Here is a 21,149-nt window from a genome sequence, read left to right on the forward strand (position 1 = left end):
CACAGTGGTCCGTTTCCTGTAAGTAAACACATATATCCTCTGCCTGTTACTTTTAACTCTTACTAGTCCTTCCCATTTCCCTGTTTTTAAATCTTTATAAAGTACTAGGCTTGTGTTTTTTCTTTCCAGAGCGAGCCCATTCCTTTACCGTGCACTACCATAGGCGGCTCATCGCTGTTCCCTGCCGGCCGTAAAAAGTTCAGGACATACGACGTTTTCATTAATCGATCACTGGGCAGCCAACCCCGACTTCCCCCTTTTTGTTTTAACAACATGGTTTTTAACGTGTGGTGGGAGCGCTCAGTGGTGGCTTGACCAGTGGGAGAATTAGGCTGCCCAGGGAGGTGGTTGAGTCCCCATCCCTGGATGTGTTTAAGAATAGGGTGGATGATCTACTTAGGGATATGGTTTAATGGGGATTAGGGATGGTTGGACTCGATGATCTCTAAGGTCTTTTCCAACCTAGAAATCTATGAATCTATGAATCTATGAGGTGATACCCCAAAGACTGCAAAAAGTGAGCAAAGCGAAGCATAAGCGGGTCCGTTATCTGTCTTAATTTCACGTGGAACCCCTAAAACTGCGAAGCAAGCATATAAATGCCGCTCGAGATGTCGCGTGGTCTCTCCAGTTTGTGCAGTAGCCCAAATTACCATAGAATAGGTGTCTATACAGACGTGCACGTATCTCCAACGTCCAAACTCTGTTACATGAGTGACATCCATCTGCCATAGTTGGAGTGCGTGTAGTCCTCGTGGATTGACACCTCGACCGAGACCAAAGCCTAGCTTCTGACAGGAAGCACAGGACTTTACTATGCCTTGTGCGTCCGCTAAGGGGATATGAAATTGTCTCTGGAGCACCTTGGCTGACTGGTGGAAAAAGTCATGAGATATACGAGCTTGTTGGAAGGCATCTATAGGTGGTCTCGTCCACGCAGGTGCTACTAATTGAATAGCACGGTTATTGCCAATTGCTAAGCCTTGTTGAGTTAGATGACTACGTATATGCGTGATGAAGTAAGGAACAGAGCACATATTTAGTAAATGTAACAGCTGACCTAATAACTTGCCTAAAACTGGATTAGATATTGCCTTTAGCATAGCCCGTTCTAACCGACGTACTATACCTACCACGTATAGCGAACCTGAAACAATACTGATAGGTTGCTGAGTCCAGTTTGAAAATGTCCACACCACGGCTTGCAGTTCAAGAGTCTGTAACGAGTCCTTCAGGCCTCCTTTGATGACACGTTCCTCCCAGGTACCTGTTGAAGATTGCCACGTACTCACAGCCTTTTTTGATTTCCGTCCTGCATCAGTGAATATCCTAAGTCCTTCCACCGGGACCTCCGACAGTTGTGGAGTTGAAACAAAATCTTGGTCAGTTAAAAATGTCAACATTTTGTGAGCAGGGAACGGATTACTTAATTGACCTGAAAATCCACATAGTGCTGTTTGTAATTCTGATGAATGTCGTAAATCCCATTCAAGCCAGACAGATGCGACCGGTAATACTATTATTTCGGGATCTTTCCCTGCTATCTCTAATAGCCGTGTCCGTCCTTTCATTATCAGAAGGGCAAGCAATTCCATTCTTGTTGTAACGGGTTTGTGTGGTTGCATGGGTAGGAAAACCCATTCCAAAATTGATAAAGGATCTCTTTTTGATTTGTCCCATTGCATAAAAAGAGCAAATAGATACTTTCTATTTTGATTAGAATTGACAACCATTAATGTCATCGGTTCATCTTTGACGAACCTCAATCCACATGGAGAAGTTAATTTTGCTGCAATTGTTTGTAAAGCTATTTTCTGGGATGGTCCAATTTCTCTAGGTTCATTTGCATGGTTGCTTGTCCCCAATAACTGAATTAGAGGACTTAGGTCATCATTTGTGATTCCACAAATATTGCACACCCACTGAATATCACCGACCAACCCTTGTACATCTGACAATGTTTTAATGTTTGTTTTCAGCTCGACCTTTTGTGGCTTTATTTGGGATTCTGTGATAATCCATCCCAGATAATGCCACGGTGTCTTTTCTTGAATTTTCTCTGGAGCAATTTTTAGTCCCTTTCCTTCCAGCTGTGTAATAAGTTCAGGTATAAGCGTTTTTGCATCAAGTTCTTCCCCAGCAATCAATATATCATCCATATAGTGATATGTTAAGTACTGTGGGTATTTTTTCCGAATCGGATCTAAGGTCCATGCAACGAACATCTGACATATTGTAAGAGAATTTTTCATGCCTTGCAGCAACACAATCCAACGATATCTTTCACCGGCTCAACTCTATTTACAGAAGGTACCGTAAACGCAAAACGTTCCACATCATCTGGATGTAATAGTATTGTGAAAAAACAATCTTTTAAGTCAATTACTAACAACTTCCACTTTTCTGGAATCATTGATGGGGACGGTAAACCTGGTTGTAAGGTTCCCATGTCCTCCATTATTGCATTAACTGCTCGTAGATCGTGCAACAATCTCCGCTTTCCACTCTTTTTTGGTATTGTGAAAATTGGAGTGTTCCAAGGACTTATTGACGGCGCAATATGGCCTGCACACAACTCTTGGTATACTAATTCTTGTACTTTGAGCAGCTTTTCTTGGGAGAGCGGCCACTGATCCAGCCACACTGGGTGGTTCGTTTTCCAATGTATTTTGAGGATAGGCTGCTCCCCAGTGGCCGCAGCTGAAAAGGCCGGGTCACGATTTGTGCTTTTATTTGGCTCAACAAGTCTCTACCAACCAACGTGATTGATGTGTTCATGACATATGGCTTAGCAGATACTTGCGCCCCGTCTGGAAAAATAAATGAAATTACGTTTTTGCTAATTCTGGTGGATTGAGTTCCCCCAATAGCAAATACTCCTAATTGTGAATTGAGGGTTGGCCAATTGGCTGGCCAGTTGTGTGCAGCTATGATTGTGACATCAGTGCCTCAATCAATTAACATTTTTCTGGTTATTTTAACACTGTCTGGCCCTAACATTGTTACCATCGTTTCGGGTTTTGTCCTTTTCAAACCCAAAGCAAAGTACACCTCTGGTTGTCCAGTGGAGCCAAATCCTCTTTCTCCTCATTCAACATCATCGAATGAAGGCACGCAGCTACGGAAAGGCAGTAATTGAGCAATTTTAATGCCCTTTGGAATAAAAACAGGTGGAGTTAACGTGTATACCATGATCTTAATAAGGCTGATAACCCCTCACCTAATGGTCCCTTCGTGTTTGTGTCTATTATTACTACTTTGTCAGATACGAGCATTGAATCTACTGTGGTTTCTACATCCACTCCGGCACTTCCTGTGGTGGCGGCACGGAGGGAACAAATTCCTGACTTTGCTTCTGCTTTAGATTCAGACTCGATACTGGTGTTGCTCCCTGATTTACCACCATCGCGCGCGCGGCTGGCGCTCTCGGTTTTCGGTTTCTCAGTTTCCGGCACTCGTAGGTATTATGATTATCTTTTTTGCAATTTTTGCACCATTTCTTGCTACCATGTTGCTGCCGTTGTTGTGGCTGTTTACATTGGTTTCTGTAATGGCCTGATTTCCCACAATTAAAGCATTTCTTTTGCTTGGCTCCTCCCCTTTTTTTCTCTAATAGAGGACGAACAGCACCATATACCGCAGCAGCAACTAAAGACGCAAGGCCGGTGGTGCGTTCCATAACTTCTAACATATCTGCCACTTGGGCATCTCTAGGTAACGTGCTCAAGACCCTTTTTGCTTTATCATTGGCGTTCTCAAAGGCAAGCATTTTAAAGACGAGTTCCTTCATTGTCTCGTCCAAATCAGGATGACTTCGAACAGCCTGATGTAAACGATCAATAAAGGAAGGAAAACTTTCCTGGGGGCCTTGTTTAATATTTGCAAAGGAATATGCTTTTCCCGGGTCTCTGATGGAAATCATTGCTTGGTAAGCTAATTGTTGTGACAACTGCAATACTTCTCCGGGAAACCCTTGCTGTAAGGCCATATTTGCAAAAGGACCTTGGCCCATCAGCATTTGTGCTTGAACACCATACAGAGGGTCTCCCTGCTGCCGAGGTCGTGCAGCTTCACGGTCACATAGTTGCTGCCAGGCTCTGGAAAACAAAAGCTGCTGAGAAGGGGACAAAAGAATATTAGCAACTTGTTGAGAATCATATGGCAACAGCACATCTGCCGTGAAGATAAACTGCAGCAGTTGTTGAGTATAACTGGATTGAAGCCCATACTGCGACACCGCAGAACGCGCTTTTCGTAAAATTTTCCAGTCAAAAGGCTCCCACTTTCTCTGTCCCCCATGGTCTGTGGCAATGGGAAAGGCAGGCGGTAGAAAATTCCCCTCGATTAAGGCTTCACGAAGAACTCCCTTCCATCTTTGGCTTCCCTCCTGTCCGCCCGGCGGTGCCAAGGGCGGTGGTGGGGCAGTTGGCGCAGGTGGGTGCGATGTGGGCACAGGCGTGGCGCGGGCTGCGGCGCCGGCAGAACACTCTGGATTTCTCTTGTCGGCACCTGCCGTATTCAGTCGCGACAGTTCGTCCAAGACTTGCCGCAAGAATTCTTCAAACCGTTCCGTTTCCTGCTGTTCCCCCGATGAAACCGGCGGGGGAGAAGGCTCGTCGCCTGGGCGGGGCGGTGTGAGGGCAGGGGAAGGGCGGGACTCAGGAGAACATGGCGGCCCGCCCGCTTTCCCGCCCCTTTGTAGTTCTTCCGCCTTCTCCTCCGAGCCCGCTCGGGAGAGGCGGGACTCAGGACAACATGGCGGCCCGCCCGCTTTCCCGCCCCTTTGTAGTTCTCCCGCCTTCTCCTCCGAGCCCGCTCGGGACAGGCGGGACTCAGGACAACATGGCGGCCCGCCAGCTACCCCGCCCCTTTGTAGTTCTTCCGCCTTCTCCTCCGAGCCCGCTGGCTCCGCACACGTGCCGCCGCCATTTTGGCGCAGCGCGCAGCCGCCATTTTGGCGCAGTTCCCCTTTCAGGGGTGTGGTCTCCACAGAGTTCCCTTTCTCCCCCGAACTCGCGGTTCCCGCGTTGTTAGCGGGGGGTGCAGGCTCAGAAATCCGCGTAGAAAAGACAGAGGAGGCGTTCATAGTTGTTGGCGAGGCATCAGCAGAAGAGGGGGTGAAGGCGGCAAAAGCAGCAGCGGCGACATTCCGTTCGGCTTTCATGCTGCGCAGCGTTTCCTTAATTGACTTCCACAGGGTGGCATATTTATTCGCCTCCGTCGCGCCCGCTCCCCCCGAGCTGATGTCATCCCACAGCTCTCTGCCGATGGCTTCCCACGTAGCGAGCTCAAAAACGACTCCGGCGGAGGGGATTAACTCCTTGCTCCATGTCCACAGTAACAGCCCTTTAAGAGCAGAGGGCTCATACTCAAGCTTTCTCGCAGAGAGTATGTGTTGGAGCCGATTTAGGACAGCTTCCTGCTGCTCATCCAACTCCATCTGTCTCCCCGACCGCTCACCTCTTCTAGATTCCGTCGTCGTCCTTGGACAAGGTGCACCTTTTCCCGTTCAGCGACTGGGCGGGTCACTGCTCATTTCGGCCGGCTTTCCATCCTCTTCCTCGCCAAGTCTCGCCACTTTGCCGTGAGGAATTCCGAGGGTCCCTGTTGGGGCGCCAGTTGCGGGAGATGGGTGAGGACACCGACACCATCGACGTGATCAGACAAGCGAACCTTTATTTCCTTCCACCCAGCGTGATTTATAGCTTTCTGAATGAGTCTTGGCAATCTGTGATTGGTTACGATACAAGCAATAACCCACCCCTTGGTGTGATTGGTTGTATCGCCGAGTATATCCGCATAACGTCGTTCCTGATTCTTCCCAGAAGGAAGCAACGTCGTCATGGTGACCGCTTCCTGTTCTGCATCCGAGGGTTGTTTATGCTTTCTGCAGCTCTGCCACATCCCAGCACGTGTTCTCAGGAAAGGCTGGATTGTTCATATGTCCATCGATTCTTAGGAATCCTTCCACAAGGACACCCCTGGGTTCAGCTTCTCCGGCTCATCCTAACGCTGGATCCATCTCCTCTGCATGCAGAGAGCGACCTGGCCCTTCTCCTGGCCCCGCAGCGCCGGATGGAGGAGGTGATGGAGAAGCTGGTCAACCAGAACCTGGAGCTGATGCTGGTGGCTGTGGAGGGTGCACGGAGCCGACTGGAGAACCACCTGCAGCACCTCCACGCTGTCCTCGACCCAGCTGGTGAGCAGGAGATGGGTGCTGGAGGGCAGACGGGTGCTGGTGGGTGCCAACGCCGGGCTCTTGCTCTCTGTTTCGCTGGTCAGAAGCCAAGTGTCATCTCCACTTGCATCCTGCATGGCTCCTACTTCATGCTTCTGGTCATGCTACTGGTGCCCAGGTGTGATAGTTTGATGTTCTGGTGGCAGGAGAGGGGATTTGCTCCCTGTGCCACCAGATCGGAGTCCCATCCCTCCCGGGGGGTTGAGCCAAATCAGCGCCTCTGCGAATGGCCCTATTTAAGTTGGGACAAAGGGGCGGGAGGGGCTTTTTGCTTTTGCCCAGGAGCGAGGAGAGGGCAGGAGGGCGCTGCCCTCACTGCCTGGCCCCCCAGCCAGGCGGCTGCCCGGGCCAAGCCGGTGCCATGTGCTCAAGATGGCAGCGACGGAGCCGTTTGGGGAACTCGGGGAGCAACCCGCTCCCGGGGTGCCCTCTGGGCCGAGTTCACCCAGAGAGGACTGAGATCTGAGAGAAACGGCCACACCGACACCAGGTCAGTGAAGACGGAGCGGGTGGAGGTGTGCTGGAGCTGAGTTTCCCCTGCAACCGGTGGTGAGACGGCAGGTGGCCCCCTGCAACCATGACGGTCCTCGGGGGAGCAGAGACCCACTTGCGGCCAGTGGAAACGCCCACGTCGGGGAAAGAGATGCCTGAGCGCAGGAGAGGTCGTGGAGCAGGGGATGCACGACCAGGTACTGTTAATAATGGGGCATGGGATGCACGATGAGGTCATGAGGCATCCAGAGTCCGTGGGATGACCCACGCTGAAGCGAGTGGCCACAACTCCCTAAGAATCCAAGACTGTGGTGAAGCCCGAACTGGAGCGATCCGATGGGGAAGGATTGCATCCTGCGAGTAGGACTCAGCCTGAGAGAAGTTTGTGGATTTTTCTCGTGAGTAGGGGATCCACCGAAGCAAGGGAAAAATGGTGTAAGGACTCCTCCTCCTTTAAGAAAGGAGCAGCAGGAACAACATGGATGAACTGACCTGCACTCCCCCATTCCCTGTCCCCCTGCGCCACCGGGGGGGAGGTAGAGCCAGGAACGAAAGGAAAAAAGGGGGTGGGGAGGTGTTGGTTTAAGATCTGGCCTTGTTTTGTCTTTCTCCTCACAACTAACCAGTTTTGTTTCCTTTTGTCCTTGTTTAAGCAACTGTTAATAAACTGTTTTGTTTTAAGAAAAAACCCGAGTCGTGTTTTGCCCGGGACCGTGGTCGGTGGCTGCTCCCTCTCTGTTCTTGTCTTGACCCTCAGTCCTTTTATTATAAAACCACGACACCAGGCTGCTCCGTGCCATCCTCCTCCTCCTCTTCCTCGCCTGCGAGCTCCTCGGCATCCCGGCACTCTCGACTCTCTTGGCCCTTGCTGTGGCAGGTGGGGACACGTGTGGGGGGACCTGGTTGAGGACACACCACCCTGGGGGTGCTATGGGCGTGGACTGGGGGTGCTCTGCCCCCTTCCCACCCTCTCGCTTCGCTGCAGGGCAGTGGCTGGTGGCCGCCGCCTGCTGCAGTGCTGGGAGAACCTGGCTGGTGCTTCCTCGGGATGAACCCCGTCATCAGCTCACCTCCACCCCAGACAGGTAGGGTAAGTTTGGGCATGGCACCCTTGGGAGCTCCTAGGACCCAACCTGGGCACCCATCCTGGAGGTCACCTCTTGCTGCTATCTGGCAGATGTCCCCAGGGCGGGCTGCTGGTCCCTGGGAGGGAGCAGGACACGTTTTGATGGCTCGCCTGCAGCTTTTGTGCACCTCATCGCAGCTCCTTGCCCTATTTCTGCCTGGAGGAAGGTGTGGGGAGGCTGGAGAGGGGCCTGCCATCATGATGGGATTGAGGAAGGAGCCACCAAGGTGCTGGAGCTCTGGGTTTCCTTCTTCCTGTGTAGGGAGCACAAAAATGGAGCTGTTCCAGGAGGAGCTGGACAGGATGGAGATGAGCTGTGTTACCCCAGTGTCCCCAAGCTACGCTGGGGTATGTGTCAGCACCCCAAGGTGTCCCCATCCAACCCCTGGGGACAGCAGCACTGGGAACATGTCCCCACCTATGCCATGTTCCTGCAGAGCCCACGTGCTTGGAGCAGCCCCCAGTGGTGGCAGAGAACCTCCCCAGCTTCGCAGGGCAGGTGTGACCCACCCCTGGTGGCTGGAGGACAAAGCTGAGCTCATGTGGGGTAAGCCTGAGCGTGGGGGCAGGTGCTGGGTGGGATGTCCCCAGGTTGGGCCAGACCCTGCTCCTGAGGGCCACCTGGGTACCCTTAAAGGTCAAGTCCTCTAGGGTGGGGAGTCCTCATCATGACTGCACTCGTGGGTGCTGGACACCCTGTTGGGAGAACGGCCAGGGCTGAGCATGACGCCCAAGGAGGAAGACTTTTGGGTGGAGGGGGTGTCCTCCAAGGATGGATGACCAAGGCACCTATCCTGCAGGACCCACGTGTCCCCAGAGGACAAGGGTCATCTCCTGCAAGTCAGGAGGGTCACCGGGACAGAGGGTGCCCTGCCAAACCTCTTCTTCCCCAACCAGGTGATGCCAGAGCCAGCTCTGGGTGCCAGGAAGCATTGAGAGCCCAAACCCTACAACCCAAGCCAGTCTCTGGCCAGTGACACGAGTGCCAACTGCAGGGGACGTTCCTTCTCCAGGGACATGTTGGGGCTGGTGTCACCTCAGGGCACAGCCAGTGATCCGACAGTGTGGGGGACAGCCCTGCTGGAGACTTCTTGGGGTGCTGGTGCTGACAGGGCTCTCTTCTATAGGTTCTTGCTGTCTCCACGGTCTCCATGCCAGAGGCTCACCAGGGCCAGACAGTGGTGCCAGAAGAAAACCATCCTTGGGCAGGACTTCTGCCACGTCCACACCACAGTCAAGCCTCCCACAGTGGCTTAGCCATGGACTCAACCCCCCATGTCTGACCCTCTACCTCCTCCCAGAGGGACTTTACACCCTTTTTTGGCTCTTCCAGATCGTGATGGAGAACATATGGTGGCGCTTGGGACCTTAGGGGTTCCATCCACACGGGTATAGGACTGTGCTGTGGGGCAGACGTTCCTCACCCCACCATTTTTATACTGTTTGCACATATTTGAATAAATGCCATATTTACAGTTGGAGCCTTCCCTGGTCTGGTCTGGGGTGGGGTGGGGTGGCTTTGCTGGGGGCTTCGGGACCATCCCCATGTGGCAAAAGCAACAGCAAACACTTGGCCGCCCTTCCTGCACCAGAGGAATAACCCCGATCACTCTCCCTTTATTACAGCCTAATTACAAGTAATTAGCAGTGTAGCCCGTTACAGCTCAGAAGAAGCCACCAGCCTCCTGCGGTGGTGGCTCCGGTTGATGGCTCCCACCTTGTCTGGGGTGCCTCAACCTTCCTCCCCCCTGCCCTGGGTGTCCCGCACCGCTCCCAGCAGCGGGCAGGAATGCGGGGGCTGCTCACTGAGCTCTCTGGCCCTCTTTAACTTTGGAAATGTCACTGTCACCCTCCACCAGCCCTGTCCTCTGCCCCAGCAAAGGACAACCCTGAGATGAAGAAGATGATGCCGGTTCCAGTGCCGCGTTGGCCCGTCACTTCCTGGCGTTGACGTAGTTGGCGCTGAACCAGGTGCAGGTCTCCTTCACGGCTGGGGAGGGAGAAGATGGGATGGGTTTGGGGATTGGGAACATAGTTTGTTCATAGAATCATCGAATGGTTTGGGCCTTTTGAAGACCATCAAGTTCCAACCCCCGTGCCATGAGCAGAGACATCTTCAATTAGATCAGGTTGCTCAAAGCCCCATCCAACCTGACCTTGAACGATGATCCAGGGATGGGGCACCTACCACCTCTCCGGGCAAACTGGTCCAGTGCTTCGTCACTCTTATCGTAAAAAAATGTCTTGTATCTAGTCTGAATCTCCTCTCTTTCAGTTGAAAACCATTATCCCTTGTCCTATCACAACAGGCCCTACTAAAAACTCTGTCCTCATCCTTCTTAGAAGCCCCCTTGAAGTAGTGACAGGATGGACCACCCTCAATGCCACCAAGACTGATTGCAGTGGGTAGGACTGTGTTCTGTGGTGTCCTCCCATCTCACCTTGCTTGAAGGGTGTAAACTGGAAACCGGGCAGGTAACGCCGTAGCTTGGCATTGCTGGCCGTCTTCTTGAACTGCCCATCCGCCTTGGTGGTGTCGAACTGGGACGGGAAGGATTAAGGGAAACCAAAGGGGAAAACCAGGTCTTGCTCTCCCCCACCATGTCCTGGCTGGGGCAGTGGGAGGGACGCTCTGGACCACGGCATCTTCCCCTGGAGCCCTATGGCTGCTGGTGGCATAGCGGGGTGCCCCCGATGCTGCAGCAGCCCCATGAGCAAGGAGGGGGGGGAACGACTTGCAGTGAAGGATACAACAAGCTCTCCCCTGAAGTCCATGGCCTCCACGATCGCCTCTGCGGCCTCCCTGATGGAGACTTCATCTTCTTCTCCCACTGTGGAGAAGGGCGTGATTGTGGCCCTTCCACCATCCTCTTGGAAAGGGGCTGGAGGAGGGGTTACAGGGGGGGCAGCCAGGGCTTACCTGACAAAATGATGGGCTCCACCTCATCGTATTCCCGCAGGACCCAAATGAAGAGCCGGGCCAGGTCCTGCGGAGGGGCAGACGGCTCTTGGGGGGTGGCTGCTGCCCCCCAGCCCTCCCATCGCAAGGGGACCCAACCCTAAGGATGGCCAATGCTGCCCAGGACAACCCAGGTGGGCTCAGACCCTGCTGGGTTCCAGGCACCGACCCCACCAGCCCCATACGCTGCCCTCCCTGAGCCAGGGGAGGCGAGTGCTCCCCAAGGCCACCCATACCAGGGAGTAGATGAACTGTCTCCTGGGCTTGCCCGTGCCCCAGACGGTCAGAGGGGAGCCAGTCTCTGTAGAAGGAAGGAGAGCATGTCCATGAGCATCGGAGCTACCTCCACTCACTCCAGCTACCCTGCAGAGCAGCTCATGGAGCAGATGGGGAAGAGGGAAATAAAGCAACCCAACCCTCGCAAAAAAAAAGCCGTAAGAAGTCCTGCCACACTCACGTTTGGCCAGGTAGACCTTGTGGATGAGCCCCGGCAAGACGTGGCCATCCTCAATGTTGAAGTTGTCGTGGGGCCCGAAGACGTTGGTGGGGATGACAGCGGTGAAGCGGCAGCCGTGCTGCTCAAAGTAGCCCCTGGGTGAGAGCAAGACGGGGTGGTGCAGGTGGGTTGTCCACCAGCTGCAGTCACCCCTCTCCAGCACAGAGCTGTCCCCAGAAGACCTCAGCCAGCAGCATCTCCATCTGCTGAGCCCAGGTATCTTCCCCAGCTCCATTTAATTCCTGGGAACCCCAAGGGATTCCCCTTGCCCTGATAACCAGAGGGTGCTCACGGCCTGCAAGAGCTCTCCTGTGTCCCCCCACACACCTATTCTGGATGTCAATCATCCTCTTGGCGTAGGAGTAGCCAAAGTTGGAGGTATGAGGTGGCCCATTGTGAATCTGGGGACAAGAAAGTAGAGTTAAGTGGGACTTGGACACCCCGGGCTGTGCACGGGAACGGAGATGCTCACCATGGTCTCGTCAATGGGGTACGTCGTCTTATCTGGGAAGATGCAGGTGGAGAGGCAGGAGACCACCTTCTGCACCCCCGTCTCGTACGCCGAGTGCAGGACGTTGTCGTTGATATGGACGTTTCTCCTCTAGGGATGGACATATTTGTCACATCTGTGGGGTGGGGAGCCCCAAAACCCTGCACCCTATAACTCATTAGTAGCTCCAGAAACCAGAGGAGCTCTGGTTTGGCCCCAGGAGCAGAGCAAGCCATGTCCCCGTGTCCCAGCTCGGGGAGGGAGGTGCGTGCAGCATCCTCAGGGACCCTGACACCACCCATTTGCCGGGTGCTCACCCAAAAATCCAGGTTGTAGCGGATGTTTTTGAAGAGACCTCCAACCATGGCAGCCAGGTGGATGACGTGGGTGGGCTTGTGCTGCTCAAACAAGGCTTTGGTCTCCGCCGCGTTCCTGGGACAGGAAATTTTGGGGTTCAGCGGTGCCGAAAGAGCAGACCAGGGGGGTTTCCAACCGAAAACCCGCGTGGTCAACTCACGTCAAGTCGGCGTCTCTGGAGGACACGAAGATCCACTCCTCATCCGGTTGCCCCTCTCCATCAGCCACCACCTTCTCGATGGCTCTTCCCACCAAGCCGGTGCCACCCGTCACCAGGATGCGCTTGGGCACCGGCCCCACCGCCTCGGTCATGGCCAAAACCCTGCGGGGAGCCAGGGGCTAAGCCAGGGTCACCTCGAGGTGCACCCCGCTGCGGACTGCTGAGCTCACCCCCACCCCTGGCATGGGTGCCCATGAGCATCAGCCACGTGCCAGGTCAGCGGGATTAGTTTTTGGGAGGGGCTTTTACCCGCTTCTGCTGGCGAAAACAAAAAGGAAAGCAGAAGCGGCGTGTTTGGCGATGAGACAGCTGGGGCAGCAGAAACTCGTCAGCTGGAGTTGTTAATTAATGAAACTGGCCAGTGGCCCACGGGCTCCTCGTGCGCACGTGGCACCTGGGCCGGTGCCAGATCCTGCCACGCAGCACCGCACGGCGCTACGTGGCCTCCGGAAAGGGAGGCTCACCCCGCACCCCCCTGTGCCTTCTCCCAAGTCCCAGGTCTGCACCCCAAATCTCCCCGTGTGCCAGGTCTGCACCACGGATCTCCTCCTGCACCCCGAGGGCCAGGTCTGCACCCCACGCCTCCCCTGCGCCCTGAGTCTCAAGTCTGCAGCCAGGTCTGCACCCCGAGTTCCAATTCTGCACCCAGCTCTGCACCCAATGCCTTCCCTGCACCCCAAATCTCAGGCTGGCACCCCACACCTCCCCTGCACCCCAAATACCAGGTCTGCATCCCATGCCTCCTCTGCACCCAGAGTCCCAGGTCTGCACCCCAAATGCCAGGTCTGCATCCCATGCTTCCCCTGCACCCCAAATCCCAGGTCTGCATCCCAAGTCTCCTCTGCACCCAGAGTTTCAGGTCTGCACCCCAAATCCCAGGTCTGCATCCCATGCCTCCTCTGCACCCAGAGTTCCAGGTCTGCACCCCATGCCTGCCCTGCACCCTAAATCCCAGCTCTGCACCACACAACTCCCCTGCCCCCCAAATCCCAGGTCTGCACCCCAGACCCCTCCCATGCACCCCAAATCCAAGCTCTGCACCCCAAACCCCTCCCCCGCACCCCAACTCCAAGCTCTGCACCCTAGACCCCTCCCCCGCACCCCAACTCCCAGCTCTGCAGCCCAGACCCCCTGCACCCCGAGTCCCCGCTCCGCACCCCACTCCTCCCCGCACCCCCCCCCACTCCCGCAGCACCGGCCCCATCCCACCCCGCAGCCTCCCACCGCGGAGCCCCCCGAGCCCTCACCCCGCGCTGGGCTCTCCCCGTCCGTGCTCCTCCCCTTCCGCTGGGGACCCCCCCACTTCTACACCGCCCTGAGCGCCCCCGCAGCGGGGGGGGCCGGGGTGCTGCCCCCGCAAACGCTCCCTGATGAGGCTGGGGGGGTCCCGTCTCACCCCGCCACGGGGGTCGGCTGCGCTCGGCTCGGCTCGGCAGGGCCCTCGGCTCCGTGGGGCGGGGCTCGGCTCGGCTCCGCCCTCGGCTCCGCGAAGCTCGGCTCCTCTCGGCTCGGCGGACTTCGGCTCAGCTCGGCTCCTCTCGGCTCGGCTCGGCTCCGCCGTCGGGTCGGTTCGGCTCGGCTCCTCTCGGCTCGGCGGACTTCGGCTCGGCTCGGCTCCGCCGTCGGCTCGGCTCGGCTCCTCTCGGCTCGGCGGACTTCGGCTCAGCTCGGCTCCTCTCGACTCCTCTCGGCTCGGCTCCGCCGTCGGTTCGGCTTGGCTCCTCTCGGCTCGGCGGACTTCGGCTTAGCTCGGCTCCTCTCGACTCCTCTCGGCTCGGCGGACTTCGGCTCAGCTCGGCTCGGCGGAGCTCGGCTCGGCTCGGCCGGGCTCTGCCCCGCTTCCTCCCTCCGTCACCGGGCGCCGCCGCTCGGCTCCCTGGGAAATGGAGTCCGCGCCCGGAGCGACCGGTGCCGGGAGCCGCCGCAGCACCGGGAGCTGCCGCAGCACCGGGGGGCACCCTGGCACCGCTGCCAGTCCCCGCGGGGTGCCGGTGCGAGCCCAGGCACGTGCACACCCGCACCGGGCGGGCAGCGGTGCAGAAGGGGTGCAGCGGGGGCGCGTTCCCTCCCCTCCTCCCTCCCACGAGGGGCTCTTCCAGAGGGATTTCCATGAGAAAAGGCTCCATCGGCTTTAATGCACTGCAGCTGGGATTAAAGCCGAGCAGGGCGTCCTGGTGGGCGGGGAGGGGGACGTCCCCTCCAGCTGGCTTTTCCTGTGGGATTTTTGGGGGGAGTGCAGGCAGCGCCTTGCGCTGCTCCAAATTAACACGGTGAAGGGTGGGTTTAAGGACACCCAGCCAGGAATTCTCACTTTTCCTCCAAAAGACGTAAAGTCCCCAAGTCGAGGAGTAGTAGGACATCGCGGCTTTTCACTCCTTTCTCCTGGGTCAGACATGGAAGAGCAACGTGCCCTTTTCCTTTGGTGGGAAAAAGCTGAATCCTTGGGGATCCCCTTCCTGACGGGGGTCGTTTTTTTCCTCCTGCACATCGAAAAATGTCACCTTGTGCTCGTGTGACCAGCTGTGTCCCGCAGAAGCATCCGGCCTCTCTCCCAGCTGGGTAAGTCCCAGCATGTCCCCAGCCCTTCCAGGGCTTTCCCAATTCCAAAGTCCCGCTCCCATGAGCAGCTCCAGCCCTGGTGCTATTTTCCCTCCAATAATGCAGGATGCCCTGGCTGATCTCATGTGTGGAGCCAAGGATGAAGCACTGAAGCTCCTTCTCCATGCTGGCTACTCCCTCATCTGCCCTGCAAACAGCATCACCTCCTTCATCCTCCATGAGACACCGAGGTTTGGCAAGGAGAAACCTCGTGTTGATGTTTCCTGCACATCCCGCTCTACCTGCGCTGGCTCAAGGCAGGGGGATGAATCACAACCCCCCCCCATCCAGCTGCATCCACGCTTCCAGCTCGTCACATGGAAAAATTATAGAAGAGTTTGGGTTGAAAGGGACCTTTAAAGATCATCTGGTCTGACCCCCCTGCCATGGGCTGGGACGTCTTTCACTAGATCAGGTTCCTCAAAGCCCCGTCCAACCTCAACTTGAAGACTTCCAACGATGGAAGACTTCCAACGATCTTTGAGGTCCCTTCCAACCCTAACCATTCTGTGGGGCAGCCATGAGATGAGCTAGGGAAATGCAAAAGGCGAAGGAAGATATTCCAGGTGCCGGTGGGAGGATAAGAGCTTCCTGCTGCATCCAGAGGTAATCCCTGTTTGGGTGGAGGAATTGCGAGGAGGTGGCGCAGCTGGAGCTGCTGCGGCAGCAGCTGAATAACTGCAGTGCTGGGGTTAAATATGGTAATTCTGCAGCTAATTAGCAAAGCGATGTCAGGGCATGAGGGAAGATCACAGGGCAGAGGCGTAAACGTGCAGTGACCACACGGAGCTGGAGCAGGACTCTCTCGTTTAATGAACTATCACCCAGGCTTTTGACATTCCCTAGCAAGATCTTGTGAGTTAAGGATGAAAGCTTGGAGGACACTCATTAAGTCAACCGGGCAGGTCTCCCGCGTGACATGAACCACAGGACCTTGCAGCAGACAGGATGAAGCTTTGGTAGGTCCGTCAGATCCCATTGCCGTCGGAGAACCGCTGCTTCATCTCTATGTTGTTTCCATAACGAAGCTTCCTTGTGGGTGACCTCTTTCTCTCAAACTGGTCCGGTTTCGGCTCCAGCCCCACTCCCTGCTCTGCCCTCTTTGTTTCTCTTGGGAAAGCGAGGCAGACGGATACAAGCTGCCTGGATGCAGCCCATCCCAGCGTGGAAGCCGGCTTGTGATGACTCTACATGGCTGCAGCCAAGCTCCAGGAGCCCAGGTGAGACACACCAGCTCTAAGCATCGCTCTCCTACTTGAATTTCAATTTCGTGGCTCTTTTTTGCACTCTGAGGTAGACAGCATGCCGGCAACGAGCCCCTTCCCAGGGGTTACACACAGCCTGTGACTCCCTCTGCCCGTGATTCTGTCCGGCCGAAGTGCATTTTGTCCCAAGCAGCCCAGCTCCCACCAGTTTCCATAAGGGCTGGTGGTTGCTCCCACCAACATGAAGCCTCTCGGCAATGGGAGAGTTGTCCAAAAGTATGGGACAGTCTTGCAGAGCCACGGAGCAGGGAGGCAGGGATGCCAACAGGAGCGATGGCCACGGCTTTTTGTAGACCCTCTTCCTAACGGGTGGTTTCTCATCTGATAGGGACAGATTTTTCAGTAGGGTCTGTAGCGATGGGACAAGGGGTGATGGTTTTAAAGAGGGGAGATTCGGACTAGATCTAAGGAAGACAGATGGTGAAACACTGGACCAGGTTGCCCAGAGGGGCTGTAGATGCCCCATCCCTGGAAACATTCAAAGTCAGGTTGGACGAGGCTCTGAGCAACCTGATTTAGTTGAAGATGTCCCTGTTCATTGCAGGGGGGGTTGGACTAGGTGAGCTTTAAAGGTCTCTTCCAACCCAAACCATTCGATGATCATATGGAATATGAACCAGGAGCAGTTCCAATGGAAAATTTCTGACTTAGGTTGGGACAAGAACAAACTAGACCCCTTGCAGACTCCAGGTTCATGGAACTGGGAGGACTTGCTGGACAATAACATCCTTGCTGCCACCCTGCTGAGTCCAATCCTCCTGAAGGAGGAAGACCAGGGAAAAGGCCATGCATGGCCACAAGCCGTGACTGCTCCGTGATGGTGTTTGGGGCTGCTCAGAGAGCGAGGTCCTGGCTCGGAAGGTGAGAGTCCCACCGAGAGTCAGACAATGGGAGAGGTGCCACCCATTTCACCTGCAGCTCGGGAGGGTGCCCTCCAGCATGTTCCTCCTGCTCCATGCCTGCCTTGGGGTCTCCTAAGGATGAGGTGCACAGAGCTGGGCAGGGAGCAATCTAAGAGACCTGGCCTCTGTCTTCCCCAGGGTGGATGGGACAGAGGCATGTGCTTGCCCATCCATCCTCTGGGCAGAGAGCCTCCTCCCAGCACTCCTTTGAACCCGTCTGAGCTGACTGTGCCCAAACCGAGCAGCTCTGGAGCAAGTTTGGGCTGAGACACGCTCTGAAGCATGAGGCAGCCATCCCACTGGGCCTGGCTGCTCGGGCACGTCGCAGGGCTGCAGGGAGGCGAGATCCTGCACCCGTTGCAGTTCAAGGGTTGATGTCAAGCTGGCTGAACTCCAAGGTGAACAACTACTGCAGGTAGTTTGTCTTCTACTGCTTAGACACTTTAAGAAGAGCCGAAACATCTAAATCACTGGATAAAAAGGCCAAACAGATCGTAACCCATCCCCTCTCTCCCTGCCCAGCTCGGAGGGAGGTGGTGTTTGGGTTTGATATTAGGGAACGGCTTTTTTCCTTGGCAAAAGCTTCGTCTTTGAAACGAGGCTGACTAATGTGAACAAAGCTCTCGGGAGCTGGGGCAATCCAGCTGGTCTGGAGATGTTCTCTTAATTTGCGTTTGATGAATATTTGAGTGCTGCCAGTAGCCCTGGAGACTGTGATCTCCTGTCTTGGCCCAGAGTTCACCTGCTTTGCAGGAGCTTTTTATTTTTCACTTAGAGACAGGGAAAAGCAAAAACAACGAAGGAGAAGAAAGAGCGAGCAGCATTGGTGATAAGCAGTTTGGGGGAACCAAAGATCTTTGGTGCCCAAAGATCTGGGTTTGAGTGCCCGTGTTGGGAGGCACAGAGGTGGGAGGGTGGCATAAGGGAACATGCCCACCCAACAAACTTCAGAGCCACGCAGCCCTGCAGGAGCCCAATCTTCACAGCAGAGCAGGGTCACAGGCTCATTCCTGCACCTGGTCCTCCGTGCCCCATGCTGTGCCTCAGGGACCCCACAGCGAGGAGGATGGTGACCTCACAGCAGAGGGGTGGTGGCCTTGGCTCCCCTGCACAGGTGGTCCAGGGACCCTGCAGCAAGGAGGATGGTAGTCCAGAGACCTCCCTGCATGGGTCACTGTGGGATCCTGCAGTGAAGAGGGGATGGTGGCCTGGGGATCCCTCTCCAAGGGATCAGTTGAAGATCCCATAGCAAGGTGAGACCATGACCTGGGGCCTGCCATGTAGGTGGAACGGGGAACATGCAGCCAGGCAGGTGGTGCAATAAGGACCCACATTTGGGTCAGCTGAGGACCCCACAGCAAGGGGCGTGGTGACCTGGGCACCCAGCACAGGTTGCCCAGGGTCCTGGCAGCAAGCGGGGACAGGTAACCAAGAGCCTGTGTGGGTGGCCCTGGGACCTCACCATGAGGGAAGATGGTGCGAAGGAGATTGCCAGACAGTTGGGCTGGAGACCACAGCAAGGGAGGGAGCAGTGATGGAGGACCCCACATGGCTGTTCCTGTCACCCTACAGCACGGAAAAGAAGTGCAGAGTCTGTTGATGTATTTATTGATTGTGGAAAACGATGGGCTTATGTCGCATTCTGGAAGCCCCCAGGCACTGGTGTTAGTGGTGGCATATTTCATAGGAGAGGTCTTGTTGCCCTTTTCTACGCACTCTGGTGGCTTGTGGAGCCTTGGTTTTTCTAGGGTCAACTTGGAAGAGATTTGGGAGAAGAAAGGTAGTGCAGATGTCTCAGGTTGGGATGCAGGAGAACTTTATTGAGGTAAAAAAAAAGAGTGAAAAGGCAGGAGCACCAAGTGGAAGGGAGCATGTCTGAGGTGCAGAGAAGGACATGGGAGAAGAGGAGGAGGTATATGGGCCATATTTCCAGGCAGCTCACAACGAAGCTGGTGAAGGATCTAATGAAAAAGAATTATGAAGAGCGTTGATGGTACTGGGGGTATTTAGTTTTCAGAAGAAGGTGGCTGAGGGAAGACCTTATCACTCTCTACAGCTCCCTGAAAGGAGCCAGTAATGAGGTGGGTGTCAGTGTCTTCTCCCTAGTGACAAATGAAAGGACAAGAGGAAACAGCCTCAAGTGGAACCAGGGGAGGTTGAGATTGGATATTAGGTAAAATTTAATTGCCAAAAGGGTTATGAAGCACTGGAAGAGGCTGCCAGGGAAGTGGTTGAGTCACCATCCCCGGAGGTATTTAAAAGATGCATAGAGCTGGTGCCTGGGGACATGGTTTAGTGTTGGACTTGGTGGTGTTGGGTTAACGGTTGGACTTGATGATGTTAAGGGTCTTTTCCAACCTCAATGACTCTATGATTGTACATGGGGCAGCCTGCAAGGGCAGGTGAGTTTCTGGAGAGCCCATGAGAATTGTGAGAGGCAGAGGGGGAGAAGGCAGGGGAGGCTGATGAGCCAGGGCCTTTGGGGTCCTTAGTCGTGGTGAGCGCCGAGGGGTGAGGCCAGTTCTCTGCACAGTGTCTGATGGGCAGAAAGAGATTTGGAGATTGTGGAGGGCATTGGATGTGAGGATGGTGCACGGGGCTGCGTAGAGGTGGTGGAGTCTCTGTCCCTGGAGACAGTGAAAACCCAACTGACCATGTTCTCAGACAACCTGCTCTAGCTGGCCCTGCTTGGTCAGGGATGCTTGAAGCATGTGCTCTCCAGAGTTGCTGCCAAATAAATGATTCTGTGATTGTGTTTGGCGGGAGGGCCAGAGAGTCATGGTGGGGAAGAGAGTTATCCAAGCGTGTTCTGGCATGGAGAGACCTCATCAGAGACGTGTGCAGGTGAGCGTTGTCAAAGCCTTTGAGCCAGTGATGGTCTTGTGTCACGTTCTGGATGACCTCCATGTGCTGGTCTGTGTTTGTGGTGGTAGTGATGGTGACATATTTCCTAGGAGAGATCTGGTGGCCCTTTTCCACCCACCCTGACAGCCTGTTAAGCCATGGCTTAGCACTGGGTGAGGTTGGAAGAGGCTTGGGAGAAGAAATGAAGAGGAGGCGTCTCATGCTGGGATGCAGGAGGACTTTATTGAGAAGAAAAAGATGCAAAGAAAGAAGTGGGAGAAGAGGAGGAGGTACATGGGTCATGTTTCCGGACACCCTGGACAGGCACTTTTCCTGCTTGCTTGGTGCCTTGAGAGGAGGGTCTCTGGACTGCAAGGCCATGTGCCAGGAACGGGCTGGAGGTGTGTATGCTCTATCTCTGCCATGGTTTGCAGGGTGTGGGTGGTTACTGTAGGAGAGATGGTGATGTCCCTTAGCAGGGGTAGCAGCCCCATCTGCCGCCGTAGCAGCCCAGGCCTCCTAAGCCGTAGCCATAGCCATAGCCGAAGCCCCCAGAGGACACGGGCACTCCCTGGGCACTGAGGACGTTGCCCACGGCAGCGGATGAGGAGGATCCGACGGCGGTGCTCTGGGGGAAGGAGCTGAGGATGGGTCCTGGCAGGGTGACCACCACGGTGGAAGGCTGGATGACGACGCGGGAGTCCTCGCACTGCCTGACACAGGGCTCGTTGCAGCTGTTAGCCAGCGGGGTGGGTCCGCAGGGGCGGCAGATATCGTTGCAGGCCATGGCCGTGGTGTGGAGGGGCCCTGGAAGAGAGGGTGCTGAGGAAGAGAGGACATGGGGATGCCAGGGACAGTGTTTGAGGAGTACAAGGGAGTGAGAAGATCTAGTGTGGTGCTGTGGGGATCATGGTGGTGGGGAGGCATCAGGGGTGCTGAGGGTGAGGGCAGAGCGTGGTAGAAGAGACAGGGAAGGTGGGAATGGAGAAGAAGGGGAAGGGGGTTCAGGCTCACCTTGCTGACGGTGGAGGAGAAGGCGTCAGGAGAAGTGTGTGAGGGACAGAGGTGCTGGGTGGCTTTTATGCTGCTCCCCCAGGGGCGGGACAGCCTTTGCACATTTTGAGCACGCAGCTGTTTCATGCCACAGCTCTGTGAGTAATGA

General features: G+C 55.4%; 2 protein-coding genes across 2 annotated transcripts; both read right to left on the reverse strand.

The window, feature by feature from the left end:
- Window positions 1-9,436: 9,436 nt before the first annotated feature.
- Window positions 9,437-13,647, reverse strand: GFUS (GDP-L-fucose synthase). The gene is made up of 11 exons (XM_086609610.1): window positions 13,626-13,647; window positions 12,319-12,480; window positions 12,119-12,233; window positions 11,784-11,912; window positions 11,639-11,712; window positions 11,273-11,406; window positions 11,052-11,116; window positions 10,777-10,843; window positions 10,608-10,687; window positions 10,298-10,397; window positions 9,437-9,846 (listed from the first exon to the last, which is right to left on the reverse strand). Exons 2-11 carry the CDS (start codon window positions 12,468-12,470, stop codon window positions 9,791-9,793), a joined length of 972 nt encoding a protein of 323 aa, XP_086465736.1. The 5' UTR covers window positions 12,471-12,480; window positions 13,626-13,647; the 3' UTR covers window positions 9,437-9,790.
- Window positions 13,648-20,459: 6,812 nt separating this feature from the next.
- LOC104377404 (feather keratin) lies at window positions 20,460-20,774 on the reverse strand. Its single transcript, XM_009984193.2, has one exon. It carries the CDS (start codon window positions 20,772-20,774, stop codon window positions 20,460-20,462), a length of 315 nt encoding a protein of 104 aa, XP_009982495.2.
- Window positions 20,775-21,149: the final 375 nt, after the last annotated feature.

The sequence above is a fragment of the Tauraco erythrolophus genome, chromosome 3 (genome assembly GCF_009769465.1).
Source record: "Tauraco erythrolophus isolate bTauEry1 chromosome 3, bTauEry1.pri, whole genome shotgun sequence".
In the NCBI taxonomy this organism is placed as follows: domain Eukaryota; kingdom Metazoa; phylum Chordata; class Aves; order Musophagiformes; family Musophagidae; genus Tauraco; species Tauraco erythrolophus.